The sequence below is a fragment of the Chrysemys picta genome, unplaced genomic scaffold (assembly GCF_011386835.1).
Source record: "Chrysemys picta bellii isolate R12L10 unplaced genomic scaffold, ASM1138683v2 scaf5, whole genome shotgun sequence".
NCBI classification, from domain to species: domain Eukaryota; kingdom Metazoa; phylum Chordata; order Testudines; family Emydidae; genus Chrysemys; species Chrysemys picta.
The window spans coordinates 37,075-52,074 of record NW_027052712.1 but is presented as its reverse complement, the minus strand read 5'-3'; the positions used below and the strand labels follow the sequence as shown (position 1 = coordinate 52,074).

The following is a 15,000-nucleotide window of genomic DNA, read 5'->3' as shown; positions in this document are numbered from 1 at the left end:
CACCTCCATTTGAAATGTTTTAGGGGTCTGCAAATCAAAAAGAGTAGAAAACCAGTGATTTAAGGTGTCAGTGTGATGAAATAAGAGAGTCACCCTAAAGGGCCATGCATTATTATATACCAGATACATACTGTTAATATAAATGTAGCAGCTACCAACTAATCTGAATTTCTCGCAGAACATTTGCAAATAGTCTCTGAGCAAACTAGCTGGATTTTTGGGTGCTTAATTAGGAGTAATATGTAGGCAACATCAGATAAAGCTGAGACACTGGACAGCCCAGAGAAAGGGTATTCTAAATACACATTGGCTGGTCTTGAACAACTGAAGGGTTCCTGTTAGTTTTATGAAAAAAGAAAAAGAGCATACTTAAATATTGCATTTAAATTACCTTGCCCTGCAGATGAAGATTACTGTGGATAATATCCCTAACTTCATCCTCAGTGTCTTTCTGTGAAGGAAAAATACATTGTATCACATACATCATACAGAACATGTACTTAAATAAAGCAGGTTTCAGAGTGGTAGCTGTGTTAGTCTGTATCAGCAAAAAAAAAAACGATTAGTCCTTGTAGCACCTTAGAAACTAACAAATTTATTTGGGCATAAGCTTTTGTGGGCTAGAGCCCACTTCATCAGATGCATAAAGTGAAAAATACAGGAGCAGGTATAAATACATGAAAGGATGGGTGTTGTTTTACCAAGTGTGAGGTCAGTCTAACAAGATATACTTACCAACATGCCTCCAGCTTTCATCCAGATCACATCACATGATCCATTGTTTACAGCCAAGCTCTAAGATACAACTGCATTTGCTCCAATTCCTCAGACAGAGACAAACACCTACAGAATCTTTATCAAGCATTCTTAAAACTGCAATACCCACCTGGTGAAGTGAAGAAACAGACTGACAGAGCCAGAAGGGTGCCAAGAAGTCACCTACTACAAGGCAGACCAACAAAGAAAGTAACAGAACACCACTAGCCATCACTTACAGCCTCCAACTAAAACCTCTCCAGCGCATCATCAAGGATCTACAACCTATCCTGAAGGATGATCCCTCACTCTCACAGACCTTGGGAGACAGGCCAGTCCTCGCCTACAGACAGTCCCCCAACATGAAACAAATACTCACCAGCAACTACACACCACACAACAAAAACACCAACCCAGGAACCAAACCCTGCTACAAATCCCAGTGCCAACTCTGTCTAAATATCTATTCAAGGGACACCATCATAGGACCTAACCACATCAGCCACACCATCTGGGGCTTGTTCACCTACACATCTACCAATGTGATATATGTCATCATGTGCCAGCAATGCCCCTCTGCCATGTACATTGGCCAGACCGGACAGTCTCTACGCAAAAGAATAAATGGACACAAATCTGACATCAGGAATCATAACATTCAAAAACCAGTAGGAGAACACTTCAATCTCTCTGGTCACTCAATAACAGACCTAAACATGGCAATTCTTCAACAAAGAAACTTCAAAAACAGACTCCAATGTGAAACTGCAGAACTGGAATTAATTTGCAGACTGGATGTGGTCAAATTAGACCTGAATAAAGACTGGGAATGGTTGGGTCATTACAAAACCTAACCTTAATTTCCCCAATACTAATTTCTCCCTACTGTTACTCACACTTTCTTGTCAACTGTCTGTAATGGGCCACTCTCTTACCACTTCAAAAGTTATTTTCCCTCTGTTGGTATCCTGCTGTTAATTGATTTATCGTGTTAGACTGACCTCAGACTTGGTAAAGCAACCCACATCCTTTCATGTATTTATGTCTGCTTCTGTATTTTTCACTTCATGCATCTGATGAAGTGGACTCTAGCCTATGAAAGCTTATGCCCAAATAAATTTGTTAGTCTCTAGGGTGCCACAAGGACTCCTCATTGTTTTTAAATAAAGCAATTACTTCTGTCAAACAGGGATGTTCTAGGCTATGCATATCATGTTAAGGAGCATTCTCTAGGGATTAAGATGGGGTCAGAACTCCAGGATTCTATTCCCAACTCAACTGTGCTGACCTACGCAACTGACAGCCACTATGTATCTCAGTTTAACAAACTGTACACTGGGGATAACAATATCTGCCTATCCAGCGGGCAGGTGGTGAAGGTTAAGTGTTATTCATATCAAGTACTTCGATATCCTCAGATGAAAAGCACTGTATAAATGTAAAGCATTATTTTGATGATGTGTTGTTCAAACACTGGGCAAGATTATGACTTTCACCCTTCTCTAATGTTGGCAGTGACTTAAAGGGAGTTGCATACCAGCTGCAGCTCCTGAACATATTTTGTTGGAGACTGGTACAATAACTGCAAGAATTTGGAAAGCAAGAGCATAAGGTGGCCCCTACATACACCCTTTCACTGGTGTATGCTTTCTTTACATCTGCACAGACCCAGCTGTTCTTGTCAGTGTGGAGAAAGGAGAGGCATTGGACCCTCCTTGTCGCTACTCTCTTTGGGGTGTCTAGCACCACTGTCCACATTGGTCCCCTCTCCTCTTAATTTTTTACACACCAGGAGTGGAAAGACCGGGTTTGTGTCTGGACCCTGCATCAAGTGCAACTGAAAATTGAGGTAAGGCTCCCGGGGCCTACCTCTTAGGTATCTGGGCATGGCTGACAACATTCTAGCTCTCTGGGAGTAGGTCTAGACGCCATCATTTATATCTGCAGCTACATTGATATCTACCCATAGTCATTCAGCCTGCTGCACAATAATTTGCATTAAAATCATCATCATAAATAGAGTCTGGAAACTTTTGTCCAAATCGGTGTAATGAATGGTAACATATGGAACTCTTTGTTGCTCACTCACCACTAAACGGAGGAGGAGGGTCTTCTCAGACTTGAGTTCCCTTCCCCTCATTAAAAACCTGTCATTTTTAAACAGCATAGCTGTCTGAATGACATAAAAGCATTGTAGCTTCACTAAATTGTGATCATACTGCCAAACAAAGCTACTTGACTGTGGAATCATTCCTAGAAGTACCATCTGTATGACAGTGAAACCTCTAGGTGAATATAAAACTATGTAACCAATTGGGAGTGGTCTGGGAGTGGTGAAAGTAGTACTGTGTTTGGGAATTGGTTATGTTAGTGTATTTATAGTTTCTATCTGTATTTCTAACTAATGAAAATTTGTTAATATCTATTACTGGCAATTTTTCATGAAAAAAAATCAAACAAGAGAAATAACCCTAACCCTAAGCTAGAAAAAATACACTTAAAAAAGCAATATATCCAAAAAACATTTTTTTCAGCAAATCAAAATAAAATTAAGTGGTGTAAATAAATAACCATGGTGTTCATCCATGATAGTTTTTTACATAAGACTGTATTGTACACTACTCAGTTATCACTGGTAATCCTTACAATTATGTCCACAAATCAACATTAAAATAATAAAAAATATGTTAAAGACAGAACAGGTTTTAATGCTTTGCATTTAATCTTAGTCATAATTTCTTACTCTTTTGTCTGCAGGGTTGCAAAGACAGAACTCTCTCTATTCAGCCCCAAGAAAAGAGTTTGAGAATGTCTCACATTTCTTACCGATCAGTTCTGGAATGCTTTCATAGTCCTCTAAATTAAGTTCCATCTAATCCTTTTAAGCATGATCACTAGGGCCTGATCCAAACCTCACTGTGGTCAATCAAAAGACTCAATGGGCATTGGAGTCAGGCCCTGAGGGTAGAGGGGATTAAACCAAGGAAAAGCAGGGAAATCTCACAGGACTCTGTTAGAGGAATAGTGTTATGTCACTTTTCCACTGCCCCAGATCTAGGAAAAAAAACAAACACACACATGAAGAGGACCTACCATGCTGAATCTGTTTTTGGCCAGTGCAATTAACTCTTGGTCTCCGGGTGCACAAATATTTAGACCAATAGGTAGTAATCTCTTCAGTGCTGCTACAATGAGAGATGTCTGTACAGAATACCGGTCCCCTTTTCGCTTCATTTTCTTTCTCTCCTGATCGGAAACAGCTCCCTAGAGCATATAACAAACAAATACTCTATTATTATTATTAAATATTTACTCCTGCAATGACATTTTAATTTACATTTTTCTACTGTTGCCTCGTTCTGACAATTTCATTACCACCTATCCAGCTCCATCCTCATCCAAAGGTATTGCTCACTATGCTACACTGTCTTTTGTTTCATGCAAATACTTCATAAACATGAATACTTCCTAGAACAACTGTCTTTTGACTTGATCCTACACTCTTGTCTCCCTTCCTATATGTGACTGGACGCCGTTCTTCAAGAGACTTGTCAATAGTCCTTTTATGTCTTTCCTCTTTGCAAACATGTGACATTTCCAAGTTCCAGTCTCTGAGTCCTGCCTTCTCTGTTTTTGTTGCTGTTTGTTTAAATATTTTGTAGGGGAATCACCATAGTTTAGACCACCACTGAGTTCTGGCTGAAAAAGTGGTGACAGTAAACAAAAGTGTCGGATGGAACCATGGAAAAAATTAAAGTAGCTGCGGCAGAATTTTCTGAACTGAACACTAAAAATCATAAGCACATTTCTTCATAAACATAGCATTGTCTTCTGGACTGAACACAGTATTGAGAATCAGACATTCCAGTGCCAGTTCTGCCACCGGTTTACACGCTGTCTCAAAGGACTTACTTCAGTCTACATCAGTGTAAAGGAGACCAGAACGTGGCCTTCCTCAGCACGGGGGCGTTTTCAAAATGAATTCATTAACATTCATTTCATGCTTCGAGTATGTAAAGTGTTATATAAATGCTGAGTATTATTTTAATTAGAAATCAAAAAGTGGAGTTGTGATTGGCTTTTGTTTGATGAGATTTTGCCATGTAGGAAACAGCAAGGACATATGCAATTAGTAGGTCATAGAAGCTGGATTGTTTAGCTGTCTGGAATTTCAAAGAATCATGTGCATTTCAAAAGACCACATTCAATAGTTTTCTCCTGTTTGAAGACAAACACACAAAGGGATACATGAAAAAATAAGCTAATGGGTGAAAAATAAGCGATTGTATGAAATGTTTGACTATATATATGTGAAAAATACAACTTGATTAATTAAATTCAATGTTTACTAGTTGATATGCAGCTTTTTCAAAAAGAACCCTTTGAAGTGACACGTATTTAAGTGACTAAAAAGGAAATGGAGAATAAAATATACTGTTTCATCAAAATAATGCCTTGTCTGAATCGGGGTTGATAGATGAAAAGCTGTGCATCCAGTTTCATGTACTCAGAGTATACTGGTACATTTAGAAACTTCTGACACTTCCATAGCAATTTAACTCTGCTGTAACTGAGAGAACCCATTCACATTTACATGTTTGACCACAACGTAATCAATGGGGTGGCATGGGTACGACTGAGATCAGAAATTGACACAATTTCTGGGAAAACTTGTTCACATACACTAAGTTTTTCTGTTATAAGAAAAACTATAAAATACAGGATAAAACTGTAGAGTTATGCTTAACAATTAGACAATAACAGTCTAATATTTCTACCTTACTAATTAAGGGGCATTAACACATACTGATAATGGGAGACAAGAGGACAAAGTATGTAAAATATCCTGGAAACAGGAACTGGGTTTTAAAATATATTGACTGTGTGTCCAAGGAGATCTGACTGACCCAAGAAAGTAGATGCACATGCTGTCATGGAGAGGTGATAGAGGGCACACTATCAGCATTTCTCCAGAGAAGACAGGGTATTTGGACATTTTATCTGATTGAGTGAGGAGAGAAGATGAAGGAAGATCACTAAGAGGCATAGGAAAACAGGGGATCATGCAATTGCCATACTGGATTAGACTAGCGGTCCATCTACTCTGGAGTCCTGTTTCTGACGTTGGCAAATATTAGATGCTTGAACAAAAAATGCTAGAATCCAAGGAAAGGATAAATATGTAACAACCTACAGGGAGGAAAGGGGAAGTTAAATGAAAAGTTAAGTTAAAAATGTTGTTTCTATTCTCTGTTCAGGTTCTGATGCAGCCCTCCTCACTGTTGTATCTCAGCACCTTGCAGAAGTACATTAAGTGATGTGACTAGCATTTGTCATATGTGACGCTTTCTGTCTTCCCCGTATTTTCTCTCTCGGGAAAATTATGTGAGGTTTTATTTGATGGGGAGGAGTGTTTAAATATTTTTTTAAAAAATGTGATGTCTACTGTATTGTAGATGTTTTTTATTGAGGACCATGTCAAAGTAGTGAACCTTGCACTTGGACCAGAAAGCTGGGATGTTTGTGGGAATTCATTCCACAGCCTTGAACTGGCCCTGGAAAAATCTCTATCTCCTGCACCATGAGCTGATTTTCCTGATCCCCCTAGTTAGTGATTTGCTTATGCCTTTAAGGATGAGGGATTATGTCCTTTATGCTAGGGACAAAGAGTCTCTCTGAGTTCTGCTCAGCACAGGACTCAAGGGCTGGGGAAGGTAAGGAGGCATTATACCATCTTTCTAAATCTCCCTCTCTCCCCTCCCCACACCGAGTCTGGCTGCTCCAAGCTGTGGCCAGCTGAAATGCCTGCTCTCTCTTACCTTCATCCTAGTAACTACAGATATTCCCTGTAATTATAGTGGGGAATAACTCTAGAAATGGAACACACACACACACACACACTTTGCCCACTGTAGTAGGCACAATTGCATTCCATCATGCACCAGTGGCCAGATCCTGCATTGTTTGCCTACCCAAAACTCGTGTGGACTTCCATGGGATGTTGAAGTGCAAAACAATTAAGGATTAGGTCCAACACCAGTAAAGAAGATGGATCAACTACTGTGGTATGTGCAGCCAGTGATATAATAATCACATGGCCTTTAAGCACACCTGATATTTCCATCCACTCTAGCCAAAGCAAATAGCAGCAGCACAGTGCATCTTCATCACTACTGGAAGGACCATCATAAATGGCAGGAACATTGAATTTAAGGGGTTATAAATGCGGACACTTGCCATTAAAATCTACAAAGCTAAAACACTAAGAGGAGAGAAAGCAAGATGGGATAACAATATTTAAATTTTGCAGCTTATTGTACCTTAGACATCTTGGATTTGGTGTCAGTAATAAGGAAAGACATGTTGTTGATTTCATTCTGTACCACAAAATTCTGCTCTTCCCTTTTGAAATTCTGAAATGTTAGAAAGGAGATTTCAGTTAAAAGCACTTATTACATGTGAGAAATCTGTCCATACAAGTCTTAAATGATAAATATGGGTTCACTGGAACTCTGTAGATTCCACAAAGTTACAGTCTCTACGTTTTTAATGGATTCTTGAGAATGTGTTAAATTCTGGCATTATTTACATTGCACAAATCTCAGATTTTTATCCACTCTGAACATAAAGTGGATCTACAAACAGACATCCCCTTTTAAATGAAAGAGATGTATTTTTATTCTCGGAAGGGTCTGGTGCATCTTTGAAAATCTACTAGGGAAAAGAGAAGGAAAGCAAAGAACTACTAGGAGCGAATGATGTCAAAAGATACGATTGAAATTTTAGCCACAGTGCTTAGAAAGCTCTTCAGAAACTATTGTTGTGCAGAAGAATCTGATTGTGCAATATAATTAATTTGTATAAATGAAGTGAGCATTTTTATATCTGAAGTGAGCTTTAATTTCAATATTTTTTCTCTAACACCTAAGTAAATATAATTTCCAACATGATATTAACATTTACATCTGAGCACAATATTTCAATAACATGACTCACTGAACTTGAACTTGTCCCTTTTCACATATGCAATAAGACTGCCATTACCAGCTTCTTGAACTGACAAATTCTGTTTTTTGGTGGTGGTTGTTTTTTAAATGCACTTTTCATTGTGAACAACAACCCACTGTGGATATTTGAAATTCCAGCTGTTAGTTGTGATGAATCACATAAACCAGCAGTTCTCAACCGGGATCCGCGAGCCCTTTCAAGGAGGCTGCAGGGCCCTGCAGCTGAAACCCAGTCCCCGATTCCTGGCGACCGACACAGGGCTGAAGCTGGTAGGCGCTGGGCTGAATCCCCAAGCCCTGGTGCTCCCTGTGGGGCATAAGCCCTGAGCCCATGGGCAGAATTGGGAACATGGAGGGCATTGCCCTCTCCCCAAACTGCAGCGCAAGAGCACGGCAGTCCCGGGGGCAGCTCCACACCTCTCCCCCCCACCTGATCGCCTCTCTCCGCCCCCTGGCCATGTCGGAGGTGGGAAGCCGGAGCCAGGTAGTGCGGGACAGCTGCTGCTCTGGCTGCTGCCATGGAGCAGGCAACAGCAGCGTTCCCTTTTCTCCTGCTGGTGCTCCAGGTTGAAGCTGCTCCTCAGCTCTCAGCCCCATTTGCTCCTGCAAAGGCAGCCGGTAAGAGCCACCCAGGTGGGGAGACCCGGCTCTGTGGCTGGCAGACCCCTCCAGGAACAGGGACCGCAGGAGAGCCCTCCCTCCACACAGCCCCTAGCTACCCCCCTCCCTGCCCCCTGAACTACCCCCCTGCCCGCACACAGCACCTAGCTACCTCCTCTCTGCACCCACAGCCAGTGTTCCCTCTAATTTTTCCCACCCATGTGCACAATGAATTTTGTTATGTGTACCAATATGGAGGTGATGTGTGACAAGTCACCTTCATATTGGTGCACATAAAATTCATGTGGCGGGGGTGGGGCTGAGGGGTTCTTATGGGAGGAGGCTTAGGGCTGGGGCAGAGGGTTGGGGCTGCAGGATAGGACCCACCAGGTCCGGGCCGGGGGAGGGCCGGATGGGCTGCGCCTGGGCCCGACCCAGCTGCAGCTGGGTCCGGGGCCGCTCCAGGCTGCAGGGTGCGTTGGGGTCAGAGGAGGGGCACTCCTCCCCCGGCAGGTCCCCGGGCGGATTCCCTAAGTGCCTGTGCGGCGCTAAATAGGCTGCTGTGCGGCCATGCAGCTTACAGGGAACTTAGCCACAGCTACCCGATGTGTACACAACTCCTAGCTACCCCGACCCTGCACCGTATGCTACCCCCATGCCTGCACACAGCCCCTAGCTACCCCATCCCTGCACCCTAAGCTGTTTTCAAACTTTCTAAGCTAAGCCCCCCAACTTTGAGTTATAATTTTTGCTTATCTCCCCCCACCCCCAACCCAGAAAGGCTGGGTGGCCTGATGAGGTGAGTCAGGGGGTGGAGGTGGCGCTCCCACCCTGGACCGCACCATGCGGAAGTGGCTCGAGCCCCACTGGCCCCTGCCCTCCCAAAACAGAAGTCAAACTACGCCTATGCCCAAGGCCCCTGCCCTGAGGTTCCCCCCCCCCCACTGGGCCCTGGAATTTTTATAGCATGTCAAGGGGGGCCTCAGAGAGAAAAAGGTCTAGAACCCTTGACATAAACCACATGGTTTTACTTCTGTCCTCTGGCTGAACTAGCGTAATTTTTATAATTTGGAAGGTTTAAGAAAGCCACTTTGTCTTTTAATCTCCTGTAGAGGTATCAGTTGATAGAGAGGCATCATATAAACAGGATTAAGGAGTTTTAGAAAACTAAACACTTTCTACTCTTGCCAACACTAAGTTTGGCTCCAAACATCCTGCCAAAAAAGTCTGATTACTGTAAAATATATAACCCGAGTGCCGAAATTAAATTTAATTTTGTCTTGTGACTTTCACACAAAGTCATTGTGTTTACTAAATAAATGCATATGTATACATGGTCCAAGCTGTGTAGGTTGCCATCAGATCTTTATCCAACTTATTTAATTAACTCTGTGCCATGACTCTAGTGAGGGATATTTGGAACATTGGATAGTATTTTGTACAACGGGGAGGCAATCTCACACTATTAGTGTGAATGATAGAGTATGTAAGCTTCCAAATTCACTCTGTGAGCATTCAGGAGAGTGAAACTTGATCACTCAAACAATCAAAGGAAGTGAGCACAAAAATGGATGCAAGCACAGCCAAAGTAAACTCATTTTAAAGTTCGTGTGAGTATTCACAAAATTGTTCTCTTTATTCTCTAAGCTCTAATGATATGACAGATTTGAACTATGTAGATATAAAAATACAATGTTATTACTAGGGCTGGCTGGAAAACAGGAGTATTTTGTGAAAACTTTTCAGGTTTCAATATTTGCTTTTGTTCTACACCAGGACAACACCAAGACCCTTTGGAAAAACAGAGCAAGAAAGAAGAATATTTGGTAGCCCAGTGATTATGGCACAACTCTGAAATATCAGACACCCAGGTTCAAGTCCCTTCTGTTCTTGATTCAGAACACGCATCTTTGTGAAAATTTCAGTTTTTACAAATTAGCATTTTCCAACAAAAAAATGTTTTCATTGAAAATTTCCCAACCAATTCTAGTAATTGCACATGTATTGAATTCAAATATTAGAAAGTGTTTATATTGAAAAAATCATGTAGCCTTGATTAAGCACTATAAAATACCATAGCAAAACTTCTATATATTTTACCTTAGCTATTTTTGTTCGTTTTACATCAAATATTGTAGTTGAAAATAAAAAGATTTTACAAAATATGCTGTTCAGTTTGCACACCTTAAATGATTTGCCACATAATAAAATAACAAGCTAACCTAGCTAAACTTTGATGCAAACCTCCAAGGCATAAAATCAATTACTGATGGCAATGACTTTGCCATACTCCACTGCTTACCTGCAGGCAAACAAACTTTCTAAACTCAATCAAAAGCCTTTACATTTGAAAACTCTGACAGATTACAATAAAGCGTAAACTTATCCGGTTTCCATTTCAAATATGAATTATATTAGATAAAGGATTGTTGCCTCACATTTACATAGTGGAATGGCATAAAATGCAAATAGTATCACAATTAGATAAAAAATAATTGCCTACATATTATCATACTGGTAATTCTGTCTATCTTAGGTTTTTCTACAGTGAGCATCACTAGAGTACCTCTATCTAAAATCCTGATCCAGCAAAGCACTTAAATATGTGTGTAAGTTTAAGCGTGTGAGCAATCCCTTTTAACAGGCGTGTTTAAAGTTATTAACATACTTATATGTTTCGCTGACTCAGCGCCTAATTGTTGAACAGGTATTTAGGCTGTGCCTGGTGGGCTTCACAGATAATGTTAGTTAAAATACCTCTAAGTACAGAAATAGTAAAATACTATCACTAAGGCCTGGTCCACATTAACCCCCCACTTCCAACTAAGGTACGCAAATTCAGCTACATTAATAACGTAGCTGAATTCGAAGTACCTTAGTTCGAACTTACCGCAGGTCCAGACGCGGCAGGCAGGCTCCCCCGTCGATGCCACGTACTCCTCTCGCCGAGCTGGAGTACCGGCGTCAATGGCGAGCACTTCCGGGATCGATCCGGGATCGATTTATCGCGTCTAGACAAGACGCAATAAATCGATCCCAGAAGATCGATTGATTACCGCTGGACCCAGAGGTAAGTGTAGACTTACCCTCAGACTTGCAGGACTGTGGTTATAGAGGGAAATGCAACTACATAAAGATGACACTTCTTCACTCGCCTATTCCCTGTGAGTGTTTAGTCTCATCTTATTTTATTGGCAGTTTTCTTTTAGTAATTTTACTGCTTTTTACTCTTGCACACATCGTGAGCTGTGTTCTATTCTAAAGCACATATCATCAGTGAAGTTCATAGCTTAATTCTTAATGCACAATCTTTGTTGCTGGTGCTGGTGTACAAGCCAGAAAAAACCCAGGTTGAGATCCCAGGACACGTTTTACAGGAATGGCATTAAGAGGAAATCCCCTAACTTGCAATTTAGTGAATCTCAGCTAGAAGTCACCAAGGGTATGTCTATACTGCAGTTAGACACCCATGGCTGGCCTGTGGCAGCTGGCTCGGGCTCACATGGCTTGGACTTCAGGGCTGTTTAATTGCAGTGTAGACGTTCCAGCTCAAGCTGCAGTCTGAGCTCTGGAACCCTCCAACCTTACAGGGTCCTAGAGCCCAAGCTCCAGCCCGAGCCCAGACACCGATATGGCAATTAAACAGCCCCGCCACCTGAGCCTTGCAAGCCCAACTCAGCTGGCACAGGCCAGCCGCGGGTGTCTAGCTGCAGTGCAGACATGCCCCAAGAGGCAAACATGGAATGCCAGGACTTCTTTTAAAGTTACTTTTCAGAGCATAACCCTGATTTAAAACATGCTGAGCTATTTGTCTGTCTGCTCTGTGCACAGAACTCCCATTGGCTTCAGTGAGACACCTTCTCATGCAGAGCAGTTACTGAAATGGCAAAATAAGTGAAATGCTTTCCTTTGAATTCTGTTAAAGAAACAGAAATCTGCAATGCAGCGTTAAGTCAGTGGAAGTAAAGTTACACATTCTCTTCAAAGAACTTCTAGATTTCAAGTCTGCCAGTCTCACTGAAGACTCTTCTATTACATACGTTGTATCACAACCATGCCTATAGATTGAAGGAGGCCAGATATCCAGCTATGGTGGATAGATTTTACAATTTCATGGTGAGTTGCATCAATTTATACTAACTGATTAGCTACATATTCAGACAAAGAAAGGAGTGCAGGGGGAAATAAAAATATAAGGCTGGTGGCAAGAACTCAGTAATGACCATCTGTACAAGAGCCTTATGAAAGAAATACGAGTTCTCGTGAAGAAATACATATAGTCATAGAACTACAAGACATCACTGTATTTCTTCAACTTCACAGAACTTCAGGAGTGGCAGGAAATTAACAGCCATACACACCTCCTTGTCCACAGACCCCTCTCCATCATTATGTATGTTTTCTCATGCAACCATTCAAAGATCATTACTGGTAGCAAACCAGAGACCCAAATTAGGACTGCTTGTAGGCCTCGCAGCTCTCAAGTGGAAGAGACTGGCTACAAGCAATAACATGTTTAGCATCTTACAAGAAAAAGAGGATGGCAAACTCCTCATGATGAAGCACTTTTATCTGATTAATGGGGAGAAAATAATGCCAGCCTGAACAGAGAAAGTATGATCCATCCTCATAGCCAGAAAAAAAGTGTCAATGGTGATTTATAAGCAAGGAGGATAAACTGTGTTTGAGTCCATCTTGGAACATTGCAAAAGGAAACCTCAAGTAATGCAATCAGAATTGGCTTCCCCACACATTGTAGGATTGTGACAAATTATCCCATGATGGTCCCCCCACAACCAGTTTTGCTTGAACGACACACCCACCTGTATGATCCAATATAATTGATTTACTGTTTGACTGATGCATCAGTAGAGCTATACTGCATTGCAGTATATATCTATCCTTTTTGTGTCATACGGTTAAAGCAATCAGAATACTGTTAAAGAAAAAAAGGAAATTTACCTGGGCGGGGGGCAATGCACCACTTGCACCTCCTTCTCAAGGGATGGGCATTGCTTTTAGTTAAATAACTGACCCATCTTCCAAGAAAACCACAGTAAAATAAAAATTGTAAGAATTTACTTACATGGGATTTTGACCAGTAAATGAATACCTCAGCCACCATGCGGAACAGTTCCTCTGCTTCTGGGTTGGGTTCTTTCAGCCATTTTGCCCTAAAATTAGGTAACAAGAAGGAGAAAATCTTGGCAATGATCCTTTCTGGTTTGGATAATGCAATTTTAACATTTTGCTTTTAAATCAATTTTTAACAGGATATCACCAGGAAAAAAGCAGAACTACGTGCATGTGTTTTAATTTATGTTAGAGTGGCCTTTTGATGCCCTACTTCAACATCTGAATACAGTTTCCCTATAATACCAGGTAAAATGCAACGGGAAATTATTTTTTGTGATTTTTCTCCAAATCCCTTCCCTAAAAATGCAGTAAGTCTGCAATAAGGTACTGTTAATGTCACTTTAAAATTGATTGTGTGAAGAAAAGTTATTCATATTCAGTGTAGAACATAATCAAGACAGAAAATGAAGTATTAAGAAACGTAACTAGGTTTTGAAAGGATTCACTACGTTGTTTTTTTCCACGTACCTGTTATAGTCCACAAATCTAATCAACAAAGGGTAGAAGGCATAGAGGTCCCGTGCCAAAATGGTGAACTCATCTAGGATAAGCAGTTCAGCTTCAGACATGTCACCTCTGCCTTCTGCTCTTAGATGGTCTTCATCTGATACAACCATTGCTGCTTTTTTCTTCAATTTATCCATCAGTGGCAGGAAGTGGGTCTTTAAGAGCTGGGGCTTCACTTTGCTTATGATAGGCTGGGAAAACACTATTTAAGGCAAATCAATACTATAATAAACACCTGACCACAAAGTGTAATCCAAAACCTTTACCTTCCCCCCGCCCCCACTCCTTATTTTATTTTAAAGAACTAGGGTGAAATCCTGGTCCCATTTAAAGTCAATGGGAGCTCTGCACTGACTTCAGTGGGGCCAAGATTTCATCCCAAGTTCATTTTGTTAGTGTGAAAACAGAGATTCAAATTAGCTAGTACCATGCTAAACACTTAAAACCATGAAACTTGTCTTATATCTACTTCAGCATTAAAAAGTTTCATAAGGTAAGTAAATGTTGTGCAGTGATGTATGTGGGGGATAAATCGTTCCTGAGCTCCTAGCTCTTCCTTCGCACAGTATTGTTTGGCTTGGTTGAAAGGAGGAAGTACTGGAAATCTCATCTGGGAGCTTGCTCTAGTAATTGCCAGACCCATTTTGCATTTGCACAAGCCTGGATAAGTTATGAATACACATTTGAACTTTTGGGATCTCACCTGGACTAAATGAGCCTCTGAAAATGTTGAGAGGCACCCATCACTCAGCCACTTACAGTAGAGTGACCAGATGTCCCGATTTTATAGGGACAGTCCCGATTTTGCGGGGCTTTTTCTTATATAGGCACCTATTACCCCCCACTCCCTGTCCTGATTTTTCACACTTGCTATCTCGTCACCCTAACTTAAAGTATCCTGGGGCGGGTTTTCTGCAAATCCACTCATCCAAAGGATAATCCTTAAGGAAGTATTTAGCCAGTGTTTGTTTAGATAACAAACACCTACAATTCA

At 41.1% G+C, this 15,000-nt stretch overlaps 1 protein-coding gene across 1 annotated transcript; it reads right to left on the bottom strand.

The window, feature by feature from the left end:
• Positions 1 to 348: 348 nt before the first annotated feature.
• On the bottom strand, positions 349 to 14,227 carry LOC135977647 (ryanodine receptor 2-like). The gene is made up of 5 exons (XM_065578854.1): positions 13,968 to 14,227; positions 13,450 to 13,537; positions 7,077 to 7,169; positions 3,850 to 4,020; positions 349 to 451 (listed from the first exon to the last, which is right to left on the bottom strand). Exons 1-5 carry the CDS (start codon positions 14,141 to 14,143, stop codon positions 383 to 385), a joined length of 597 nt encoding a protein of 198 aa, XP_065434926.1. The 5' UTR covers positions 14,144 to 14,227; the 3' UTR covers positions 349 to 382.
• Between the last annotated feature and the right edge of the window lie 773 nt (positions 14,228 to 15,000).

Excerpts from the sequence above, each read along its gene's own strand:
- LOC135977647 (XM_065578854.1), bottom strand. The coding sequence starts at position 14,143 with ATGGATAAATTGAAGAAAAAAGCAGCAATGGTTGTATCAGATGAAGAC. Across the intron at positions 4,021-7,076 it reads CCAAATCCAAGATGTCTAAG|GGAGCTGTTTCCGATCAGGA; the intron begins GTACAATAAGCT and ends TATATGCTCTAG. Across the intron at positions 452-3,849 it reads CCAAAAACAGATTCAGCATG|AAAGACACTGAGGATGAAGT; the intron begins GTAGGTCCTCTT and ends TTTCCTTCACAG.